Consider the following 25306-nt stretch of genomic DNA (forward strand, 5'->3'; position numbering starts at 1 on the left):
GTTAGTGAGTCTAGATCTCGGATCTCCACTGTCGCTGTAGGCTTTAACTCGGCTACCGTAGCTGTTTTTTTAACGGTAGCCTTTAGTTTTTCAACTAGTTATGGATGTAACTTTTCCCCTCTGCTCAGTTCTACAAGGAGTGCCCCGGATCGGGTTTTCCTTATGCCTCTCACGTTTGCCTTTTCGTCTTGTTGGATTGTGCTGCGTATGTTTCGTTTCTTCTTATCTTTTTTTGCTGGTTGTTTTACTACTTTCGGCTTTTCTGCTGGTGCCGAAGTAGCCTTTTCCGCTCTTTGTTTCAAAGTCCCTTTTCTGGTGACTTTTTGCCACAAGTTCTGTTGTCCCTTGCAAAGTTTTTTGCCGGACTCAGACTCTAGGGGGCTAGGGGCTTGTCTCTTTTGAATGGTAGGTGTTTCCACCGTTTCCAAGATCCGTGCCTCTGCTGCTGGTTCTAATTGCTTCTGCTTAGTTGCTTCAGCTTCCAGCTTCTTCCAGGAGTTCCTACAGTGTCCTAGAATATCGAGTAGTTCGTCTAGGTCGGATACCCCGCTTTTAACATCCAGACTGATGTTTTTTTGTTTAGCGACAGCGGTCTTTATGCGCCGCAGCGCCTGGCATCCTCTTCCTCGGCCCGGAGTTTCAACATGTACTCATGCCTTGGAGAGATTACCGCCTCTGCAACAGTGTTTGGGACAGCGGTTTTTGGAGTTTCCTCCACATTTCTTGGCGCCTGCGCTACAGGGCTCCTTTGCATTTTTGAGCTTTTGCCAAAGCCCAGCCGTGGGTCCGTGAAACGGGCCTCGCTCTCTTCCAGTGGTGTTCCACTGATTGTTTTTTTGGTTATTGGGGTCTTTCTAAATTCCATTTTAAGGGGTCCCGACTCCAAGCCGCTATCTTAGATCGGGTGTACAGTTACTCAAACAATCCTCATGGTTATCTGTGCATAGCAGGGAGGCCATGCGAGGGTTGACTCTGGTCCTTATGGGAGCCAATGTTCAGAGCCAGGATCTTGCACAAATTAATGATATATATCAACTTAAACCTGTACCAGCAATGAAAAATCAGTTGGTGACGATCTTCGAACGTACTTGGAGGCCTGCCAGGGTTTTAACGGGACGGAGGCAGCTGCAGCATTGACCTAGGAGCCATTTCCGCAGGATGTCACTCCTGCTTACTGAGGTCCTAGAATGCGACAGCTGTCATAATAAATCTCAATATATTACGCTGGCAGTGTTAAACTATACTTGAGTGACTGTTACAGACAGCTGTTAACGATATAGCGAAGACAACAACCAGAATGTTGAGTGACTATTAGTGTAAGTGGTCTATTGAGTGAAACTTAACTGTGTAGAGAAATTGAGTGCAATGCATTCACACATACACATGCACAAGCGAGAGCGCGCCGGTATGTGCAAGTGAGAACGCAACGATATTGCAAGCTAGAATGAAGCGATGCGCGCAAAGCGAAAGTGGCCTATTTGCCCACCTTACATTATGCCCATTGTTAGTAGAGAGGAGGTTGAATTGGGAATCACATTTTAGTTTGTAGTAAATAAGTGGAAACGGTGGAACTATGTTTTGGTATATTTTGAAGTGACGCAATTGGAGTCGTCGATTTATATTTAGCACTAAGTGGTTAATAAGTAGCCGTAAGTGTTATAGCAGTTAGTTTTAGAACATAAGCAGTAATTCAAATTAGTGGGCGGGCGCGCGATCAGCAATACAACCGTGCGGCTGAATTGCATTGCTGGTCGCGTGGTGAAATCTGCACAGCAGCAAAAAGGGATTGAAAGCTGCGTGCAAGATTTAGTTAGTTTTGAAGAAACTGATTATAGAGTATAAAAGTGGTTATGAGTGAACAAAACGAAAGAAAAGGGTCGCGGTAATAGTGAGAAGAAAAGTGAAAGCATTTCCCGATGATAAGAAAGCAAAATTGTGAAATTGTGCGCGCATAGACAAGTGTGCATATGTATATAGATATGTGCATGTGAGAATTAGCGGAAATAATTAGTGAAGTGCATATATGTATGCGCGCATAGGCAAGCGTGCGTATATATGTAGGTGCATGTGAGACAATGAGTTAAGAGGTGGTGAACGGCGGAGTGTGTATATGTATGTGCGCGGGTGCATGCATGCGTACATATGTATATACATACGTAGCGCCCAGTTAAGAGAGAGTGAATAGTGAAGAGAACTATGCACGCATAGGCCAGCGTACATATGTATATATGTATGTGGGAGAATAAGTTGAGAGAGAGCAATCGGTCAATCGTATGTAAAAATACGCATATGACACTAGGCGAAGGGTATACCGAAATCATTAGGCGTTTGTCACGCTCATGCTTCGATGGTGATGGCTTCGATGGTTATTCGTGGGAAGGGTATGAAAGCGTTGATGCTCATAAAGAATATGATTTCACGACGGGCAGGCACACCCACACTTGCAGTCTCTGGAAACATATGTAAGCATTTGTGGCCTGTGTACGTAACTCTTGCTGTCTGAGCAAATTGCAATGCCCAAAATACTGTTGATCGGTCCCGTGAAGTGAGCACATACATTTGCATACATATGTGTATGTATGTATGAGATGGGATGTGTGTATGAATTGGGATGTATTGGTTTGAATTGTAGAGTGACTGCCAAATGAGCCTTTATGACTTAATAAGCACCCATCCAGTGGCGACGAGCTGAATGAGGTCGGTCGAAATATTGCATTACATACGAGACGTAAAGTAATGCGTTACCTATGAAATTGTTTTTCAGCGCATTTTTAATGTACAAAATATAAACGACTTCTCATACGAAAGAATCGTTCTGTTGTCAACTTCGTTTTTGTATTTTTTTTACCCTCTAATCAACACACGATTTTCGTCTTAGTTTGGTTTCTCTGTCTGTGCATATTCCTTTTGTGCGTATAGTGTTAATGACTGTAAATACAAGTGCATAATTGCTTATGTGTGATGATTTCTGTTTTCGTTTTACCTGCTGCGACGCATCACTTTTCTGATTTCGTTGAGCCGTGCGGACGTAATTTTGAAGGAAAGTATTTCGCAGTGAGTTATAAATATAAATATGCTCTATCTGGTATGTATAAATCATCTTACTTTTATCTTTAATAACAAAAAATGAATAATGTTTAATTAACATATGCTATTAAAACCGAAGGGTTGACCAAAAAGAGCTAACTATTAGGAACAGCTTGCGGGTTTAGAAAGGTCGGCTGGCGAAGCAAAAATATTACCACAAAAAACAAAACAATAAATTAATATGTAGTTATGTAAATTTAGACTGAGTGAATTTAGATTTTAAGAACTAAAAAATTATTAGGTAATAAGACAAATTAAATTATAATTATTATCAATACATTACTGAATAGTTTCTATATTTCAATTAGTAATCAATTATTTCTGCAATTACATTGCACAGATGTAAGCCATATTGTTTAGTGGGAAAATTGGTTGCGGGTATATTATGTTTTAATGAACGCACATTACTAGCCCATAAGCGATTGAAATTGTATGATGCGTTTTCTTCAGGCTGCTGAATTTCTGCATTACAACATAAAAAAAAAAAAAGTATACGCTTGGATATTGGACAGCTGAAACTTCGTCACTTCATTACTTTCTGCATTACACCCGGAAAAAAACGCGGCAATTTGTTAAGAAAGTAATGAAGCTTGTAATCGATCTTTTCATGCACATAGACGACAAGTAATCCATGAGTAATGGACAAAAAAAAAAAAAAATATATATATATATATAAAATAATGGCAATTTCCGGCACTGGGCATAGAGGAATCTATTGTTCAACTTTTGACCATCTCTGTCAAGCGCATGAAGCGAAATGTATATGTATGTATGTATATTTTCGAAACCCGAACCTAAAAGTGAGCCGAGCGAATACGAAGTTGTCTGGCGTGCTAACGCTCGAAAAAAAAGTGTGCACAAAGCTTTACACTACTCGTCCGGTCTATGGTTAGTGGTGTCTTTGATTAGTGATATAAAAAGTGAAATGAAACATTTTGGTAAGTATCGATAGTTTTTTATTGCTATCGATAAATATAAAAATTACATTATGGGTGTCGATATTATTTCAAGTTATTTACCATCGCAAATTAAACCCACACGTTTGATATTGAGAAAAATGGATCTTCCTAAGGTAACAATTAGTCAGATTTAGTCAGCAAAATTTTAACTGTTCTTTTTAGTTATCAAGTGCCCTTCGTGATTTGCCTAATAGAGTTTTGAATGCTGCTGTTGAAGAACGTTTGTCACTATTTCAAAACGTTTGCGACATTCTTGATGATCCCGGTAAGTATCCCACATGTGCAACGGGCTTACTACATAATTACATATGTATGTACAGTGGCTCCCAGCCAAAATAAACTTAAATGGAGTTTTATTTATCAATCATTCATTATGTATTGAGCCACTTCATTATTTTTTTGTTCTAAAAAATAATATTTAAAACTAAAAATCCTGGCTTTCCATGTCACAGCTTATTTCGTGCACTTCACTTTCAATTACTTTATTGCCCAAAAATTCTTAAATTAGTATTTGGTTTGACTTATTTGGTCAATATTGCATCCAATTCGACGAAAATATATTCAATTTCGACTCATCTGCATATACAAGGTATATGGATCGGATTGGAAGCAATGTTTGGCGCCCAACAAATAGCGAGCTTCAACCCAAAACGAACTATGATCTATGACGGTGGCAGTGTCTGGGTTGGGCCTGCATTGCGTCGGGAGTTGGAAACTTAGTTTAACTTAGTTTTAAATATTATTTTTATACCCTGAACCCATTGAAAATGGGAAATCAGGGTATAATGGTTTTGTGAAAAAGTATGTAACGGGCAGATGGAGTATATATATATATTCTTGATCAGCACGACGAGCTGAGTCGATATAGCCTTGTCCGTCCGTCCGTATGATCTCGTCGATCTCAGAAGTTATAAGAGCTAGAGAGCTGAAATTTAGCATGCATACTCGTGTATACCATAGGCAGTACGAGTTTGCTTTATTTTTTTGATAACTCATCCGATAACTTTTTTATCGAGAATGATCGAAAAAAAAATTTTTTTTCAGCCTAATTTGAACACTTTTAGACCTGGAGTCTTAAAATTTTCGTTGTATATAAATTTAATGGATACAAAGATTTTGTAATTTACAAATTTTGGATACCACGCCCCCTTCGCCCCAACGCATTTCAAGTACTAGAGACTTGTACTTTAGAATGTACACACATTTTCACCATATGATTACGCTCATTAAGATTGTATATCTACAAAAGAAATTTTTAAACAAAGAAATTCTCATAATATTGCTCACACTCACACAGTTAGCAGAGCGCGTTGTTACACCTGGGATTGGAAGCATGTGTATGTATGTGTGCATAGAAGAAGTGCAGAATGATTAGAATATCAGCTTAGAGGGTTCAGCGTATCTCCTAGTCGAGCAGTCTCGACTGGAGCCTTCTTGCTTAGAATAGAAAAATAATGAAATGAAATAAAGCCCCATTTAATTATACCCTGAACCCATTTTCAATCAGGGTATAATGGTTTTGTTGAAATGTATGTAACAGGCAGAAGGAGGCGTGGCAGATCCCATAAAGTATATATATTCTTGATCAGGGCGACGGGCTGAGTTGATTTAACCCTGCCCGTCTGTCAGTATGTTTGAACGTATAAAAAAAAACTACATTACAAATTTGGTAACTCTAGCTTTAAAGATGTAGGAGATATAAATTTATTACTGGCTTTCGATAATGTTTTTAATCGATAACAAAATGACGGGATGAGCTATCGATTTTTAGTGATAAACTCGATATCCGCGTGGTATACACGGACATTTTAAAAGAAAATTGAGGTCTCTAGCTCATGTATCTGAAATCGACGCGTTCAAACATACTTGCAGACGGACGGACGGACAGACAGACAGACGGACAGGGCTAAATTAACTCAGCTCGTCACTCTGATCAAGAATATATATACTTTGTCGGGTCTGACACGCCTCCTTCTGCCTGTTACATACATTAAAACAAAACTATTATACCCTGGTTTACCGTTGAAAATGGGTTCAGGGTATAAACAAAAATTTTTATTAAACAATTAAGTTTCCATAGTAAGCTGCCACTGCAGCCAACACGTGCGTATGCCTGTGTGTGTGCATGTGCGGAGGGTTCAGGGGATCTCGTAGTCGGGCAGTCTCGACTACAGCTTTCTTATTTGTTTCCTATTGTCAAATTGACATTTAGCGTTTGTAATTTATCCCCCACCACAATATCTACACCCTCAACCTCATCTTTGTAAAAGGCGTACTGCAAATACTAAAGACTTGTGCTTTGTCATATACACGCACTTTAATGTTATTTCAACGACCTTAAAGTTTCATGAGCATAGTTCATCAACAAGAAAACAATTAATTTCTATAGTAAGTCCACATTGCTGCCAATGCGTGTTTATGCTTGCATTCCTATGTTTTTCTGTGCGTGGGGGTGTGTGTTTCTTGTGTAAGCAGAAGAATTATTTTGAAATATCAATCCGTCGAAGGGTTCAGGGAACTTCGTAGTCGAGCAGTCTCGACTAGAGCTTTCTTACTTGTTCTTATTTACGCCTATTTTAATAGTTTTTGTATTTTAATTATTATACCCTGAAAATGGGAAGTAAGGGCATAATGGTATAATGGTTTTGTTAAAATTTATGTAACCCCCTAAAGTATATAAAATCTGTTGTCCAATTAGCTGAAGAGTTTCCTGTTTCTCGAAAAACTATTTATAATGTCATAAATCGAGCTGAAAATGAAGGCAGACTGTAGCAAAAGGGTACTGGTGGACGTAAAATAAAATTTCTAACCGTACAGGCCGCCTAGTTACGCGGAAGGGTCACCGAAATCCGCAAATGAAACAGTACGCCAGGCCATATTACGACATGGGTACTCTTCAAGAGTTGCTCGTAAGAAACCGCTGCTTTCATCAATTGATATGGAGAAGCGCTTCAATTTCGCTGTAAAAATGATTGGACAGCCGGCAGAATACTGGGAAAATGTTTTATTTTGTGACGAGTCCAAAATAATGTTATATTGCAACAATGGTCCATCCAGAGTGTGGAGTAAGGCATTAACTGCATTAGAAAACAAGTAAGAACGTTGCTTGGCTTCAAGCTAACAGCAGATCAGCGCGATTTTCCTATGCTTGTGCACACACTCATCGTCTATTCTATGCGTACAGACAGAAGCGCGCCTTTTCTCACATTCTTAGAATTTCGATTGATTTCTGGACTTTCTAGTCGTTACTGTAGTTTTGTCTGATGACGCTCTCTTATTAAGCTATTCTATTTTAGCAACTGATTGCTCGATCAAAGCAGTGGCGCGGGTGCTAAGGGCGACGCAAGTAATGTTAGAGTAGGGGAGGTTCGAACCTTTACTATGTTATTTTTTTTTTCATACATATTTCGTTTTTTATAAAATAGATATTTTATTGGGAAGGTGCGAGCTTGACTGAATGGCACTTAATACTTTTCATTTTCTTAGTCGAATAATTTTATAAGTTTAAATTTGTTTCTTCTTAAATAGCCCTTAAATACGCAAATACATACATATGTATATATAATTATATATGTTTGCCTGCGCGCATAGCATCAAGCATTCCAGCCTTATACACGCGCTCATTTGTATGTGTGTATGTATGTACACATAAATTGCGTTGCGATTGATTTGGCTTTGCATTGTTTTTGAATTTCCAGCCGCTACACTGGCTTTTCTTTGCTATGTGGCGTCATAACAATAATGTGATTTTGTTTTAACTACTATTGATCGAAACGACGCGGTGGTGCTGTAGGCTGAAGCGCCGGCGATCTTTATTTTAGCTATTTTGACAAACATGCTGTTTGGGTTGGGTGCGAGTTCAAATCCCGCTGAAAACATTTTTTTGTAAATTGCAAATTTTTGTTATTTTAGCTTTTTTATATTTTATTAATTTTATAAAAATGTTTCCTTCCGTGCTATCAATGCCTATTAAGCCTACTTATGTGTACATATACATAAATAGATGACTGACGCATATAAATGTCGCAATTCGGGCACTGTAAATGCCGATTTCCACGCCCCTAGTGGCCGTAGACTCCTCAATTTTAGCCAGTTCTTAGAACGAGCAACCGGTTACCTAAATGTAAAATTTGAATTCTTACACTCAAAAAATGTGAAAATTACAGGGTATTTTTCGATATGCCACGCCCCTAAAGAGGCTTAAAAATTATTTTTGGGGCATCGATAGAGGAGGCCACCAGTAACTTAACTATCCGAATTTGGAGCTTCTAGCTCTTAAACTGTAGGAGATATAAACTTTTGCGGTTTGCCACGCCCCCTATAGGCGGACATATATCTACCATAGCTCGTTGGACTTGGGTGATCAACCCGCGTGTATACACTAAATTTCAGATCTCTAGCATCAATAGTGCCTAAAATATAGCAGAATTCGAAAAATCACTATATCTTCAGGTCCGATTTGCCACGCCGCTAATGGGTGTAGACTTCTAATTTTGTCTTTAGACTTTATAGAATCATAACATTAGCTGACATGCAAAATTTCAGCATTCTAAGTTTACAACTTTAGAAGATACAGTTTTATCCGATTTGCCACGCCCCCAATGGGCGGAGATATATCCGCCATAGCTTGTGATCTTGGGTAGTCGACGCGGACCTAAATACCAAATTTCAGCTTTCTAGCTCTTTAACAAACATGATTTCTGGTATGATTTCTGGAAATGCATTTTCCGATTTGCCACGCCCCTAGTGGGCGGATCGGGAAAATTTTAACACTTTATAAATCGGAGATATACACGAGTATGTGTTCCAAATTTCAAGTCTCTAGCTTCAATAGCGTCGAAATAGATTGCGTTCATACGGACAGACGGACAGACGGACGGACGGACAGCAAGACGGACATTGCACAAAACCAATATACTGATTCACTTTCGTGAATGAGTATAACAAGTACGAAAGCTACAGTCGAGACTGCTCGACTACGAGATCCCCTGAATCCTTGGAGCAATAGCTATTTCAATAATTTTTAGCGTCTTTCAGCTTACACAAGAAACACGCACACACACACACACAGGCATACATACACACACACCCACACATAAACACGCATGGGCTGCAGTGTGCGCTCACTATGAGAACTTAATAACTTTTTTTGTGGACATACTATCTTCAATATGAAGATATGTCAAATACTAGAGGTATGTGCTTTAGCAAATACATGCATATTGATGTTATAATCATAATCTGAAAGTTTCATGAAGATCATATGTCCACAAAAAAAGTTATTAAACAATTAATTTCTCATAATAAGTGCACACTGCAGCCCATGCGTGTTTATGCGTGGATGTGTATGTGTCTGTGTACGTGTGTGTGTAAATGTTTGTGTATGCGTGTGTGTGTGTGTATATATATCGCGGATATCGAGTTTATCATTAACAAGTAAGAAAACTCTAGTCGAGAGTGCTCGACTAGATACTACCCTGAACCCAACTAATAACAAGTAAGAAGGCTCCAGTCGAGACTGCTCGACTAGGAGATACCCTGAACCCTCCAAGCTGATATTCTAATCATTCTGCACTTCTTCTATGTACACATACATACACATGCACTTATAAGCACGCGCTCTGCTAACTGCGCAGTAAGCAGCGGCTGCGCTTGGGCTGCGCTGCAATTTGGGCAATATTATGACTATTTATTTGTTGAATAATTTCTTTTGTAGACATACAATCTTAATGAAACTTTCAAAGCGTAATCATATGGTTAAAATGTGTGTACATTCCAAAGCACAAGTTTCTAGTACTTGAAATGCGTTTTTTACAAATTGGTGGCGAAGGGGGCTTGGTATCCAAAATCTGTAAACTACAAAATCTTTGTATCCATTAACTTTATATACAACGCAAATTTGAAGTCTCCAGGTCTAAAAGTTTTCAAACTAGGCTGAAAAAACCAAGTCGATTTTTCGATTATTCTCGATAAAAAAAGTTATCGGATGAGTTATCGAGAAAATAAAGCAAACTCGTACTGCCTATGGTATACACGCGTATGGACAGACAGACGGAAAGACGGACAGGGCTATATCGACTCAGTTCGTCGTCCTGATCAATAATATATATACTTTATGGGGTCTGCGATGATTCCTTCTGCCTGTTACATACTTTTCACAAAACCATTATACCCTGATTTCCCATTTTCAATGGGTTCAGGGTATAAAAATTAACATAAGTTGCACCGATCGGGATTCGAGCCGTGACTTCTCATTGGGCGTTATGCCGCTAACACACTACGCCACCTCACTTCTGAAAGCTGCGCTGGAAAAATTCAAATAGATTCACTGCTTCAGCGCCATCTACCAAAACTAAACCGAACTAACAGCTGATGTGATTCAAAGAATGTTCCTGAAGAAGTTTGAATGTATTTGTGCACACGTATACGATGCTGTTGTAGCTGCTGCATGTGCGTTTGTTAACTGGCCAAATATTTGATGATTGTTAATTAATTTTTGACTGAATGAATTTTAAGGAAACTTTCAGCATATAAACTACATATTATATTGCATATTTGAGAAATTTAAAAAAATTAAAAACATTCACAATTAGCTGTATAAAATCATAACGGGATGATTTATCGAATTTTTTAAGCAAATTCGACATCCGCGCTGTATATACGGTCATTTAAAAAAAAAAAAAAAAAAAAAAATCAAGTCTCTAGCTCTTATATCTTCGGAAATCGACGCGTTCAAACATACGGACAGACAGACAGACGGACAGGGCCAAATCGACTCAGCTCGTCGCCCTGATTAAGAATATATATACTTTGTGGGGTCTGCCACGCCTTCTACATTTCAACAAAACCATTATACCCTGATTTCCCATTGAAAATGGGTTCACGGTATAAAAAATCGATAACTCATCGATAGAAACCTTATCGAAAATCAGTTATAAAATTATATCTCCTACATCTTTAGAGCTACAGTATCCAAATTTTGAATGTATATTGATATGCACATTATACAATTTCGGGTTTTGTTAAAATTTATCCCCACCCCTATATCTACCCCCTCACCCTCGCCTTTGTATAAGACGTATTTCATATATTAGAGACTTGTGCTTTGGCAAATGCATGCATATTTAGGTTATAATCATAATCTGATTTTTCATGAAGGATGTACACTCATGGTCAAATTAATAGGTGTGACCCAAAGATTCTAGCATATTTTAGAATAATTACGGTTTGACAACATCTATCAGCACGAAATTTTTTTTGTTAGGTATGGCCACACTATTTAAAAAGGAAATAGGTAAATCCCCCCAAAAAAATTTACTCGCTAAAAAGTTTTGGCTGTTATACATTCTCTACCTCAAAATCGACCTGGACACATTAATAGGTGTGTTTAACTAAACAAAAAATTATAAAAATATTAAAGAGTTTTTGAGTAAGCAAAAGTAGTATTTTTATTGAATATAATTTGATTGAAGCATCAACGTTTTCATTTGCAACATTTAAATAAAATTAGATGGGTCGTGGAGTTCACTGCAGTGCTGAAGAGAGAAATCTCGTTCTCAAGCTTCGTGAAGAGGGTAAAACTTATACATGCATTGCCTTACTAATGGGACGATTAGAGAACTTCGTTACAAATGCTCTAGCACCAAAAAAAGATAAAAGGAAGCCGGGTGCCCGGAGGAAAACTACCGTAAGAGAGGATTCCCGGATAGTCACCTTGGCTAAAAGGGACCCTTTTAAGTCTTCGAGAGCGATTGCCATCGAAATGGGCAATGTTGTATCGGCACGAAATATTCCGGATGAGGCTTAATTTTGCTCAAACTCACAAGGCCAGGTGTGGTTTAGAGGGGGAGCGTAAATGGAGAAAAATTCTCTGGAGTGATGAAACCAAAATAAAATTTATTTGAGAATGACTCAAATATAAATATTCGAAGACCTATAGGCAAAGAATTGGATCCTAGATATACAAAAAAAAGACGGTTAAGCACGGAGGAGGCGGCATAATGGTTTGGGACTGCTTTTCATAGCATGGTTTTGAATTGGACCATCGACCATTTTCATAATGGACAGATTCCTGTAAAAGGAACTTTTGAGTAGTGTTATGCTACCACATGCCCACGACAACATACCTCTAAAATAGAAATTCCAACAGGATAACCATCCTAAATAGGACTCCCCAGTAGTTAAGGATTGGTTTCATGAAAATATAATTGAAGTTTATGAGTGGCCAAGTCAGTCTCCAGATCTCAATCCAATTGAGAACCTTTGGGGACACCTGAAAAGGCAAATTTCCAAGACTACCTGCTTCAATTACACCCAATTATTGGCAAATACTCAGGAGGAATGGAGCACCGATCCTGTGGAAAGGTGTAGAAAGTTAATATCCTCTATGCCCCAAAGAATCAGCAAAGTCATTGCGAATAAAGGCGGATATACAGGGTATTAACCATACTTATCTAAATATATTCTAAATATTCTACAATATTTAAGAATTTTTAATTTTTTTTTTAATTTGCTGGGCACACCTATTAATCTGGCCAGCAAAAATTTGAGTTTTTTGTGAAGTATGCCAAAATTATACTAAAAATTATTATTTTTTAAACTTGTTTTTTGTTGTTGTTATTCTATGATGTGTCTATTTTTTAATATAAGTTGAATTTTTTAGTTTCATGAAAAAATATAGACGTTATTCCCATTAAAAAAAAAAAAATTTCACACCTATTAATTTGACCATGAGTGTATGTACATCCACAAGAAAAGTTATTAAACATTTCAGTTCTCATATTAAGCGCACACTGCAGCCCATGCGTGTTTATGTTTATGTGTATGTGTGTATGCGTGTGTGTGTGTGTGTATGTGTGTGTGTGTGTGTGTGTGTGTGTGTGTGTGTGTGTGTGTGTGTGCGTGTTTCTTGTGTAAGCAGAAAGACGCGAAAAATTATTAAAATAGCTATTGCTCGAAGGGTTTAGGGGATCTCGTAGTCGAGCACACTCGACCAGACCTTTCTTACTTGTTCATAATTCACTTTTCACCTCTAAATTCTTAAATAATAAATTGTAAGCCCTTAAACACAATCCCTTCCCCAAAAAGTTGTGTATATCAAATACTAGAAACTTATGTTTTGGCACATTTCAATGATCTGAAAATTTTATGAAAAAATTCCATTTACAGAAAAAGCGATTAAACAATCAAGTTCCCATAGTAAGCCTACAGTGCAGCCAATGCATGTTTATGCGTGCGTGCGTATGCCTGTATATGTGCATGTCCCAATAATTATTAAAATATCAGTAGAATTAATAAATCAGAAAACAGTTGAAAGGCTATATTATAAAATTCATGCATATCATTTATTTATTTATTTCTACTTTTAGGTGTGAACTCAGCTATCATTCGAGGTATATGTAAAGTTATTGGAACAACGATATCAAAATATAAAGATGCACCATCCCAGCTGCTAGTTCGAAAATTGCTTTGTGACCTAACAACTTATCATCATGATTTAACTATAGAACATATGCTAGCTGTTTTCAAAACGCTTTTGGTAAAGGAATTACCACTAACACCGGCTCATAAATCCTGCCGAACTGCAGTAGTAGCCTTGGGATGGATTTCCTTGCTCTTAAAAAATGCAAATAGAGAATCAAATATTTATAAAACAGAAAAGTTAAGGTTATTTGAGTACCAATCGATATTGTACCAAACAACTTTTCTTGCCCAAAATACCCGTGTCACAGAAGCAGCCACAAAAATATTATATGATTTATGGGAGAATAATAATATTTTTAAAGATACGATGACTTCATTATATCAAATGGAAGCAACTTCAAGCATTACAATAATGATAATGACAATGATACGGTTTGAAACTGACCACAATCAGTTGAATATACTAAAAATTTATAAAATGCAGACTATACAATACTTCGTGAAAAGTATGATATTATGCAAGTCAAAACCAGAAAAGACATTAATAATTACATGTCAGCCATTATTATCAACACTGAATAGCTCCGAATTTTCGCAGTACATATATAACGATTTACAAAAGTCCATGCTACGAAGTCCCGAAAATACATTAGAGAGCGTTGGGTTAATTTGTAATCTTCTTAACATTGATTGTAGCCCTTACGCGTATCAAATTGCCACAGTCTTAATTAAGAATTTATATAGTAAAGGAGAAGTTGCTCGAAGTGAATCCTTACAATCTCTAAAAAGTCTATCACAAAAATGCTCAGATAGTAAAATCATAAAAAAGTTATTGGAACTTATTTTCTCTATTTTAAATGGATCTGATGGAAAAATAAATGTTGTGGAGCATAGGATAAAATTATTGCAGGTAATTATATAATCCCCAATATTTAAACCCAAACTGAAAGGGATTTGTAAAAATGTAGCTGATTAGATATAAATTAACTCGTTAATCTCAGAGCCTCTAATATATAGGCTAGAGAAATTTCTCGCAGTTAGCTCGTCTCGTTTCTTGGGTACAAAGAAAAGAAGCGAAGGTTTATTGGCATATTAGCTCTTTTTTATTTATACTTATACTATAGATACTTATGCTTTGACAAATACGTGCAACATGTTATCACGATCTTGAATGTCCGTTGTTATTTCTTGTGTAAGCGGAAAGACGCGAAGAATTATTGAATCAACAGTTACTCGAAGGACTCTGGGGATCTCGTAGTCGAGCAGTTCTCAATCTTCCATCTTCGATAAGGTACCAAACCAAAACTATTCGAAAAGTCTAATTATATCAGCTATCCAAATGTACAACGGTAAAACTTATTTAAACTAAATTTTAACTAAAAGTTTTTAGTATTGTTTAAATTATAAACAAAACCAAAGAATATCTTGCTCTCTAATGAGATAGTTCAGTCGCGAGATTAAATAATGATTAGGCAATAAATGAGTACGTTGCAGTTGTAAACACTCGACTAAAACATATTTATTATTTTAACAAAACCCACTTTTCTAATTTCAGGGAGCTGGTTATTTAAGCTTTAACGCCGTACACTCTAATGATTTACCCGAAACATTAAATTGTGCAGTTGATCTATTTAGCAAGGCGCTTGATACTGAATCCCAGGAAAAAGTGATATGCTGTACACTAGAAATGTTTGCGTTGTGGTGCGGTAGGTTTAAGGATGAGGTACCCACAGTAATTATAAGAATTTTTAAAAATGGAATTGAACATAAAAACACAACTCAAACTATTCGACAAAGTTATCTTGAATGGTTGCTTTCATCAATACAAAATGCTGACGTTAAAAATACGGACAATATAGTTCCCATATTGTATTCCTTATATTCAAAAGCATTGCTACAGTCCTCTCAGTTAGGTAACATATCAGAAGCTGCATGTATTGCCTGTCTTTTGCTCATATTAGAAAAACTATCTGAATTATATTCATTCTTTTGGAATTCACTATTTGATATGAATAAACTACATTTCTTTAATGATAAACTATTAGCTTCAGCATCTACAGAAACTTTGTGCCACATTTCATTTATAGCAAAGGTCTTATTTAAATCATATTTTAACCAGGTGAAAGGTCCAAGAGAATCATTGCATAAAGCATTACTTAATAATTTATGTTGTTGTATACCTAAAGTGAGAACTTATACTAAAGGTCAAATTGAAGAAATCACAAAAAGTTCTGATGGCGTAGATTTTGTTAAACTTGCTCTTAAAGAGTATAGTAAACTTATAAATTCTATAAAATATCCAAATGAATTAGACAGTAGTAACGACAATGCTGGTGCTCAAGCATACGTAGATGCGTTAGAAGTACTATTTGAGTTACAAAATGTGTCATACGAAGATTCTCTTGAGTTAACATTGTCTCTTTTAGAAATTGCTAATTATCCAACCATATTATCCCAAAGCGCATTCTTTTGGGAAAAAACAATTCAGAACAGCTTCGATTTGAACCCGGAAATCTTTATAAAAAATAATGACAAGCAAATTATTGAAAAGTATATAGATAATTTTAAAATATCTCCAGTTTACGAAAATATTATATCATCAATAGTTCGAATTAATCCACAAATAATAGTGCCCCCTATAATAAATCACGTAAAAATATTTCTGAAAGCTGACAGCAATTTCTCCGTAAGTAATGAAGAATTTTTTATCTTTATGACACCAGAAGGAGAATTGTATGATAAAAGTGTAATACCACATGCTGATTCTCAATATAAGACTATTGGTGTTAAACGAGAAAATAAAGTTTACAGCTATAAAGAACAGTTAGAAGAAATTCAACTTCGTCGTGAAATTGACGAAAAACGCCAAAAAGAAGGTAAATCGAAGACTATAAAATTAACCCAGAAACAACAGGAATTAATCAAAAACCAAACAGAGAAGGAATTGCGTATTAAGCTACGAGTTCAAGGCATGTATAAGAAATTGATGTCTGTAATAAGTTTGTTAAAAGCTTCTTGTGCTGGAAATGAAAAATACATTTCATTATATTTTTATACCTTATTGGATGATATTTTATGTGCCTCTCAAAGCCCTTTATGTGCTGAACCGCTAACAGATCTTTACTACTTTTTACATAAAATGTGTTTTAAAAATAATTCTGAATTGGGTCGATCTATTTCCATTGCAACTATCAGACTTCAGAAACCATCATGCACTTTAAAGGATGAATGGAATGCCCAAAATATAAATGAGTGTATTGTAGATATAATATCCGATCTAAAAAATCATGTAATTACAAACTCAAACATTTTGGACTCACAGTCTTTTTCATATGCTTTTGAGTTTCTTAAACGTGCTATCACTTACTTCAATAATAACACCAATGAAGATCTGATATTAATATGTATAAAATTGGTCGAAATCCACGTTAAAAGTGACCATCCGAACTATTTGCCCAGACTAGGTATGTTTCGCATGTTACTGTATTTGATGCAAAATCATTCTACGCATATTCAAACTCAAGCTGTAAGTGCTCTCTTAGAAGTAGCTGGTATTTCATCTGGAGAAAATTTTAATTCTACACCAGATAATGATACAATTCAATTACTTTTGGATAGTTTGCAAAATAAAAACGATACTATAAGAGATGTAGCCCTACGCGCAATTAAAATAATGATTAACCCAATAATTGCCTATGCGAAAAATAATGTTGATTTGAAAAAACAAATAATGTCCAGATTGTGGATAGCAAAATTTGATATTTCGCCGGATGTACGACAGCTTGCTGCCGAAATTTGGGTCTCTACAAACTTTTCCTATCCTGAGTTTGACGATATTATTTGTGATATCACACATCCAGAACTCTGTATACAAAAAGCATCGGCCGAGTCATTAATACCAATAATCACAAATAATGACAAATTAATAAAATATGGATTATTGAAAATGTTAGATATTTACAATGAAAAACTTACTTTAATCCCTCCAAAACTTGATAAGTTCGACCGGGAAATTGAACCTGCATCAGATCAATGGAAACCTAGAAGAGGTGTCGCAATAGCAATATCTCAAATTGCACAATTTTTATCTATTGAAGATATAAATTACTTAATGCAATTTATGGTATCCAATGGCCTCGGGGACCGAGAGGACATTGTCCATAAAGAAATGTTAGCTGCTGCTTTGAGAGTAGTAGACTTACATGGAAAGGATACAATTGTAAGCTTACTACCAGTTTTTGAAGAGTTTCTTGATAAAGCACCGAAGTCGCAAAGTTACGATAATATACGTCAGGCTGTTGTAATACTTATGGGTTCTTTGGCTAGGCATTTGGAAAAAGAAGATGAAAGGATTGATCCAATAGTCAAACGACTAATAACTGCATTGTCTACTCCTTCCCAACAAGTTCAAGAAGCAGTGTCCAATTGTCTACCACATCTAATGCCGTCTGTTAAAGACGAAGCTCCGGCCATGGTCAAAAAACTATTGCATTCATTGGCTAAATCTGATAAATACGGAGAAAGAAGAGGTGCTGCGTATGGGATAGCTGGTATTGTGAAAGGACTTGGAATTTTGTCTCTTAAGCAGTTGGACATAATGTCAAAATTAACCTCGTATATACAAGACAAAAAAAATTACAGATGTCGTGAAGGTGCTCTATTCGCGTTTGAAATTTTATGTACTACTCTTGGTCGCTTATTTGAACCGTATATAGTCCATGTATTACCTCATTTATTACAGTGTTTTGGAGATTCTTCCCAATATGTTCGACAAGCTGCAGATGATACTGCCAAAGTTGTTATGGGGAAGCTTTCTGCTCATGGAGTTAAATTGGTACTACCATCGTTATTGCAAGCTTTAGATGAAGATTCCTGGAGAACAAAAACAGCTTCTGTTGAGTTATTAGGTGCTATGGCTTTCTGTGCTCCTAAACAGTTGTCGTCTTGTTTGCCTAGTATTGTTCCAAAATTAATAGAAGTTCTTGGTGATTCCCATACAAAAGTGCAAGAGGCTGGAGCAGATGCTCTTAAGGTAATAGGATCCGTTATTAAAAATCCAGAAATTCAGGCTATTGTTCCTGTTTTATTAAGAGCATTAGAGGATCCTTCTAATAATACATCCGCGTGTCTCCAAAGTTTATTGAAAACTAAATTTATTCATTTTATTGATGCCCCTTCTTTAGCTCTAATTATGCCAGTAGTTCAAAGAGCGTTTATGGATCGATCTACAGAAACAAGAAAAATGGCTGCCCAAATTATCGGAAATATGTATTCACTCACGGATCAAAAAGATTTGACACCATACCTTCCAAGCATAATTCCTGGCTTGAAATCTTCATTACTCGATCCTGTTCCGGAAGTTAGAGCAGTATCTGCTCGTGCTCTTGGAGCAATGGTTAAGGGCATGGGTGAAACCTCCTTTGAGGACCTACTTCCATGGTTGATGCAAACTCTAACATCAGAGTCTAGCAGTGTCGACCGTAGTGGCGCAGCTCAAGGCCTTTCTGAAGTTGTTGGAGGACTAGGTGTAGAAAAAATGCATAAACTTATGCCAGAAATAATTTCTACTGCAGAACGAACTGATATTGCTCCTCATGTTAAAGATGGATATATAATGATGTTTATATATATGCCAGGTGCTTTTCCAGAAGAATTTACACCATATATTGGCCAAATAATTAATCCTATTCTTAAGGCGTTGGCAGATGAAAGTGAATATGTACGCGACACAGCTCTAAGAGCTGGACAGCGCATAGTAAATTTATATGCAGAAACTGCTGTTGCGCTTTTGTTACCCGAGTTAGAAAAGGGTTTATTTGACGAGAACTGGCGAATAAGATATAGCTCGGTTCAACTACTCGGAGACTTATTGTATCGCATATCAGGCGTATCTGGAAAAATGACTACTGAAACAGCAAGTGAGGATGATAATTTTGGTACAGAACAGTCCCATACTGCAATAATTCGTTTCTTAGGTGATGAACGACGTAACAGAGTTTTGTCTGGTCTTTATATGGGTCGCAGTGACGTATCGTTAATGGTCCGTCAATCAGCACTTCATGTTTGGAAAATAGTTGTTACAAACACTCCCAGGACATTAAGGGAAATATTGCCAACATTATTTGGATTGTTGTTAGGTTGCTTAGCAAGTACAAGCTATGATAAGCGGCAAGTCGCCGCGAGAACTTTAGGAGATCTAGTACGAAAACTTGGTGAACGAGTTTTACCTGAAATAATTCCTATACTAGAAAGTGGACTTAATTCAGAGCATCCAGATCAAAGACAAGGTGTTTGCATCGGCTTGTCGGAAATAATGGCATCAACGTCAAAAGAAATGGTTCTTACTTTTGTTAACAGTTTAGTTCCCACCGTACGTAAAGCTTTAACAGATCCTTTACCTGAAGTTCGAGTAGCAGCTGCAAAGACTTTTGATTCGTTACATAGTACTGTAGGATCAAGAGCACTTGATGACATACTTCCATATATGTTAGAAAGGCTTTCCGATCCAGATCCTTTGATTGCTGAAAATACATTAGATGGGTTGCGTCAAGTAATGTCTATAAAATCCCGAGTAGTCTTGCCTTTTCTGGTTCCGCAGCTAACGGCCCAACCAGTAAACACAAAAGCCTTATCCATATTAGTTTCTGTGGCTGGTGATGCTTTAACAAAATATCTACCAAAAATTTTATCCGCTTTGTTAGAAACATTGTCTGAATCCTATGGGTCAGCTAATGAAATACAGGAGCTGGAGTACTGCCAAACGGTAATTTTGTCAGTGACGGATGAAGTTGGAGTGCGAACTATTATGGATACACTCATGATGTCGGCAAAGTCGGAAAACGTGTGTACTCGTAAATCATCAGCTAGCTTACTTTCTGCTTTTTGCATTCATTCACCCGGGGATTATTCTCAATATATTCCTCAACTACTTCGTTGCTTGCTTCGTTTAATGGCAGACGCAGATAAAGTTATAATACAAAACGCTTGGGAAGCTTTAAATGCTGTAATAAAAGGACTAAGTCCTACTGATCAAATTGGTTACGTATCAGATCTTCGCCAAGCAGTAAGGTTTGCTGCTAGTGACCTAAAGGAAGCAGAATTGCCAGGTTTTTGCCTTCCAAAGGGAATAACACCTTTATTGCCAGTTTTTCGTGAAGCTATTTTGAATGGGTTACCAGAAGAGAAAGAAAATGCAGCACAAGGGCTTGGTGAAGTTATATTTTTAACCAGCGCGAAGTCCTTACAACCCTCCGTTGTTCATATAACTGGTCCATTAATTCGAATTTTAGGAGATCGATTCAACTCTGGTGTAAAAGCCGCTGTATTGGAGACACTAGCAATTTTACTCCACAAAGTTGGAGTTATACTAAAGCAATTTTTACCACAACTTCAAACCACTTTCTTGAAAGCGTTACATGATCAAAATAGAAATGTTCGAATGAAAGCGGGTAAAGCATTATCAGAATTAGTGGCTATTCATTCTAGGGCTGATCCATTGTTCATCGAAATTCACAATGGTATAAAAAGTTCCGACGATTCTGCTGTTAGAGAAACAATGTTGCATGCACTTCGTAGCATTATTAGTCCATCAGGAGAAAAAATGTCTGAGCAAATTAGGAAACAAATTTTTTGCACGTTAATCAGTCTTATTGGGCATCAAGAAGATAATACTAGAAATGCAGTTTGTGGTTGCTTAGGTGCTATGTTAAAATATATGCCATCAGTTCAAGTTTCTGATTTATTAAATAATTGCCTACTTACAGATAATTCTGATGATTCATTTATTAAACATGGATATACAATTATTCTCTTTGTCGCTTTAAAAGAATGTCCTAATAAAATATTAACAGAGAACGTTTATGAAAGAGTAATTGACAACATATTGTTAAACATAATATCCGAAAAAGTACCAATTGCTTGTAATGCGGTTAGAGCTGCCACTTATCTTTTAGAATACAAACTAATTGAAAGAGAAGATCCTCCAAACAGTGTAATAGTGGCACTAGGTAGAGCAATGAACCATAGCAGTAATGACGTAAAACAGCTAGTTGCAAAGAGTTGCATCCACCTTTCAAAAAATCTTTCTCCTGATCAAATACATGTTGACGTATTGAAAGTCTTAGTTCCAACATTAGTAAATGGTACTAAAGAGAAAAATGGCTATGTTAAGTCCAACTCAGAATTAGCCCTTATATCTATATTAAGACTAAGATCAGATGAAACAATGTTAAAGAAAACATGTGATGTCTTAGAAACAGGGGCAATAGATTCTTTGAATGATGTGGTAACAAAAGTTCTAAGAAGAGTCGCAGCTCATGCAGTAGTAAGGGAAGAAGACTTAGATGATACATTACAAACATGATTATTATTATAAAGTTAAAAAAAAAAAATTTTGTTCGGAAGTAAAAATTGTATAATCATAATTGTCATTTAATAAATTAAAATAATAAAATAATTTATATTTGAGAATGGTATTTATTTAGTTATAATTTTTTTACTTCAAATTTCTTACAAACTCTACAGATTTTTCACAAAATTTTGTACTTGCACCGAATCAGTTGTGTAAAGAACAGCAAACCAAAAGCGAATCAAATACTATTTTTTGTATGTTTAAATAAACTTATATATTTCGAGAATGTATATAAAATTTACCATAATAAACGATTTTTCAATACATTTCTTAGTTTTATTGAAAATGGCATAAGGTACGGAAGAAAAAATATTGGGTTGATCAACAAATTAAATTCCCAATAATTCTGCATACGACAGTTGGCAAACGCGCAAAGTATTATTTCAAAAGGAGCCTGGAGAGGTATTCGATATAGTGATTCCATGCAGTGATTCACCTATATCACGCTTTGTAACTTCTTCGACTAACTGAGAATTGTAAGCAAAAATGTACGACTTTTTTATACCCTGAACCCATTTTCAATGGGAAATCAGGGTATAATGATTTTGTTGAAATGTATGTAACAGGCAGAAGGAGGCGTGGCAGACCCCACAAAGTATACATATTCTTGATCAGGGCGACGAGCTAAATCGATTTAGCTCTGTCTGTCTGTCCGTATGAGCTTGAGACTTGAAATTTTAGATTTATATGTGTGGTGCGAGTTATAGAAAAAGTTCAATTAACTTTCCGGTTAGATTATTTTCGTTTCCATCAAATGAAGTTTATGCAAACAAGTGGATCGAAGCATGCAATTTACCGAATAATTTCGGTAAAATATGTAGCAAGCATTTTGAAGGTAAATATATTGGTAAACGTAATTTAAGACTCAACTCAACTCAGTGCCAACCTTACATTTTAGCGACCCAAATTTTCTTTAGAACAGTGTTTGTGACTTCAATGATGATATTTATTCATTAGTCTTTCAAGAAGAGAATATTACTTCTTATAGCTACAAAAAGATTAGTTTAGATAAGGAAAATAATAGTAATAATAATTTAGATGAGTTCGTTAACTCATGTGCAGCAGAATAAAATCGCTCAGAATGAAAGTGACGAGGAAGTAGATTTGGAAAATCTTTTTCCTTTTTAATGATATTTTGCTGGGTATCTTCTCTACAAAATATAACAAACAAGTAAGAATGTTGCAGTTGGGCTATACCGATTGCAGAATACTCATTCACAGCCCAAAGCTGTCACCCAGAGTATACAGTGCAATTTCCAAGTCTAGTGCGCAACAAAAAACAGGGCATGATCCCATTAAAATTGGAAAATCATCGATAGCTATTGCTATGATCATTGCATCATTGCATTCAAATTACATACATACATAATTTATACAATTTTGATTTTTATTATATATTTATATCCATATGTTGGATACCGGCTTCAAGCTAGCAGCAGATCAGCGCGATTTTCCTATATATGTGCACTCATTCATCGTCTATTCTATGCGTACAGACAGAAGCGCGCCTTTTCTCACATTCTTAGAATTTAAATTGATTTCAGGACTTTCTAGCCATTACTATAGTCTTGTCTGATGACGATCTCTTATTAAGCTATTATATTTTAGCAACTAGCTGGTCAGCAAGACAGTAGCGCGGGTGCTAAAGGCGACGCAAATTATGTTAGAGTAGGGGAGGTTCGAACCTCTTAGATGTTACTTTTTTTTTTCATACACATTTCGTTTTTTATAAAACAGATATTTTATTGGGAAGGTGCGAGCTTGAATGAATGGTACTTAATACTTTTCTTTTTATACCCTGAACCCAATTTCAATAGGAAATCAGGGTATAATGGTTTTGTTGCAATGTATTTTGTATGTAACAGGCAGAAGGAGGCGTGGCAGACCCCACAAAGTATATATATTCTTGATCAGGGCGACGAGCTGAGTCGATTTGGCCCTGTCCGTCTGTCTGTCTGTCCGTCTGTCCGTATGTTTGAACGCGTCGATTTCCGAAGATATAAGAGCTAGAGATTTTTAAATGACCGTATATACAGCGCGGATGTCGAGTTTGCTTTTAAAATTCGATTAATCATCCCGTTATGTTTTTATCGAGTAAAAACATTCAAGTTCAAGTCAGATGCCACTATAGCTGATTGTGAATGATTTTTTCATTTTTTTTAATTTCTAAAATATTCAATATAATATGTAGATCCTATGCTGAAAGTTTCATTAAATTCCGTTCAGGTCTTTGAGGTCTTTAGACTTTATAGAATCATAACATTAGCTGACATGCAAAATTTCAGCATCATAGGTTTACAACTTTAGGAGATACAGTTTTATCCGATTTGCCACGCCCCCAACGGGCGGAGATATATCCGCCATAGCTCGTGATCTTGGGTGGTCGACGCGGACCTACATACCAAATTTCAGCTTTCTAGTTCCTTAACTAACATGATTTCTGATATATCGGAAAATGCATTTTCCGATTTGCCACGCCCCTAGTGGGCAGATCGGGAAAATTTTAACACTTTATAAATCGGAGATATACACGAGTATGTGTACCAAATTTCTCTAGCTTCAATAGCGCCGAAATAGATTGAGTTCATACGGACAGACGGACATTGCACAAAACCAATATACTGATTCACTTTCGTGAATGAGTATAACAATTTGAGTGCTCGTTGAGCCCTGATTAGCAGACTCGTACTCGTGGAAAGAGCGTTTACACAATCTATTTAAGCTCCAGACGATCCGTCGACTGCACCTGTTTACCTGCGTATATTCTTTTAACTATTATCTTATATGCCCTGCGCCAAGGGTCTTATTCGGCTGAATCGCACAACTCTAGAAAGCATTCTCTTTTGCTTGCCGGAATGGCCTTCCTCAACTGTCTTCTGGCTGCCTGGTAAGCTAATTTTTTCCAAAAACGTAGACCTACCCCGAGCCCGTTGATAGTTTCTTCTCGCCTGGATGCATTTGCGTCGAATGTCACCCATTTGTGCATTCCACCAATACGTAGGCTCTTGTTGTCGCGTGAACTGCTTGCGGCGTAACATGCTGCTATTGCAGGCACTCTGTATTTGGGCTACCATTTGGCATGCTCTGGCCTCAGCATTACCAATTGTACCCAGAGACTGAATGGCCTCTGAAAAGACCGCGGGATCAAAAGTATCTAGCCGATACGACTCCCTCCACAATGTTGACGCCCTGGCAGGTGGCTCATCTATTGTGAACAGAAGTGCCGTATGATCGCTGCCCTTATAGCTATCGCAATGGCTCCATGTTGTTTCCCGCACGAGGGATGAAGTGACAAAAGTAATGTCAATTACAGATCCGTATCCAGCCCGACTGAAAGTGAACTCGTGGCCAGTGTTGAGCAGTGCAACATCTAGTGTCGCGAAAAACTCCAGTAAGATACGGCCTCTGGCATTTGTTGTGTGGGTAC

General features: G+C 36.8%; 1 protein-coding gene across 1 annotated transcript; it reads left to right on the forward strand.

Moving 5' to 3' along the window:
* The first annotated feature begins 4060 nt into the window (after positions 1–4060).
* Positions 4061–22143, forward strand: LOC26527541 (eIF-2-alpha kinase activator GCN1). The gene is made up of 4 exons (XM_015166126.3): positions 4061–4159; positions 4209–4311; positions 13415–14379; positions 15025–22143. Exons 1-4 carry the CDS (start codon positions 4076–4078, stop codon positions 21829–21831), a joined length of 7959 nt encoding a protein of 2652 aa, XP_015021612.2. The 5' UTR covers positions 4061–4075; the 3' UTR covers positions 21832–22143.
* The last annotated feature ends 3163 nt before the right edge of the window (positions 22144–25306 follow it).

This window comes from Drosophila mojavensis, unplaced genomic scaffold (assembly GCF_018153725.1).
Source record: "Drosophila mojavensis isolate 15081-1352.22 unplaced genomic scaffold, ASM1815372v1 contig_19, whole genome shotgun sequence".
In the NCBI taxonomy this organism is placed as follows: Eukaryota; Metazoa; Arthropoda; class Insecta; order Diptera; family Drosophilidae; genus Drosophila; species Drosophila mojavensis.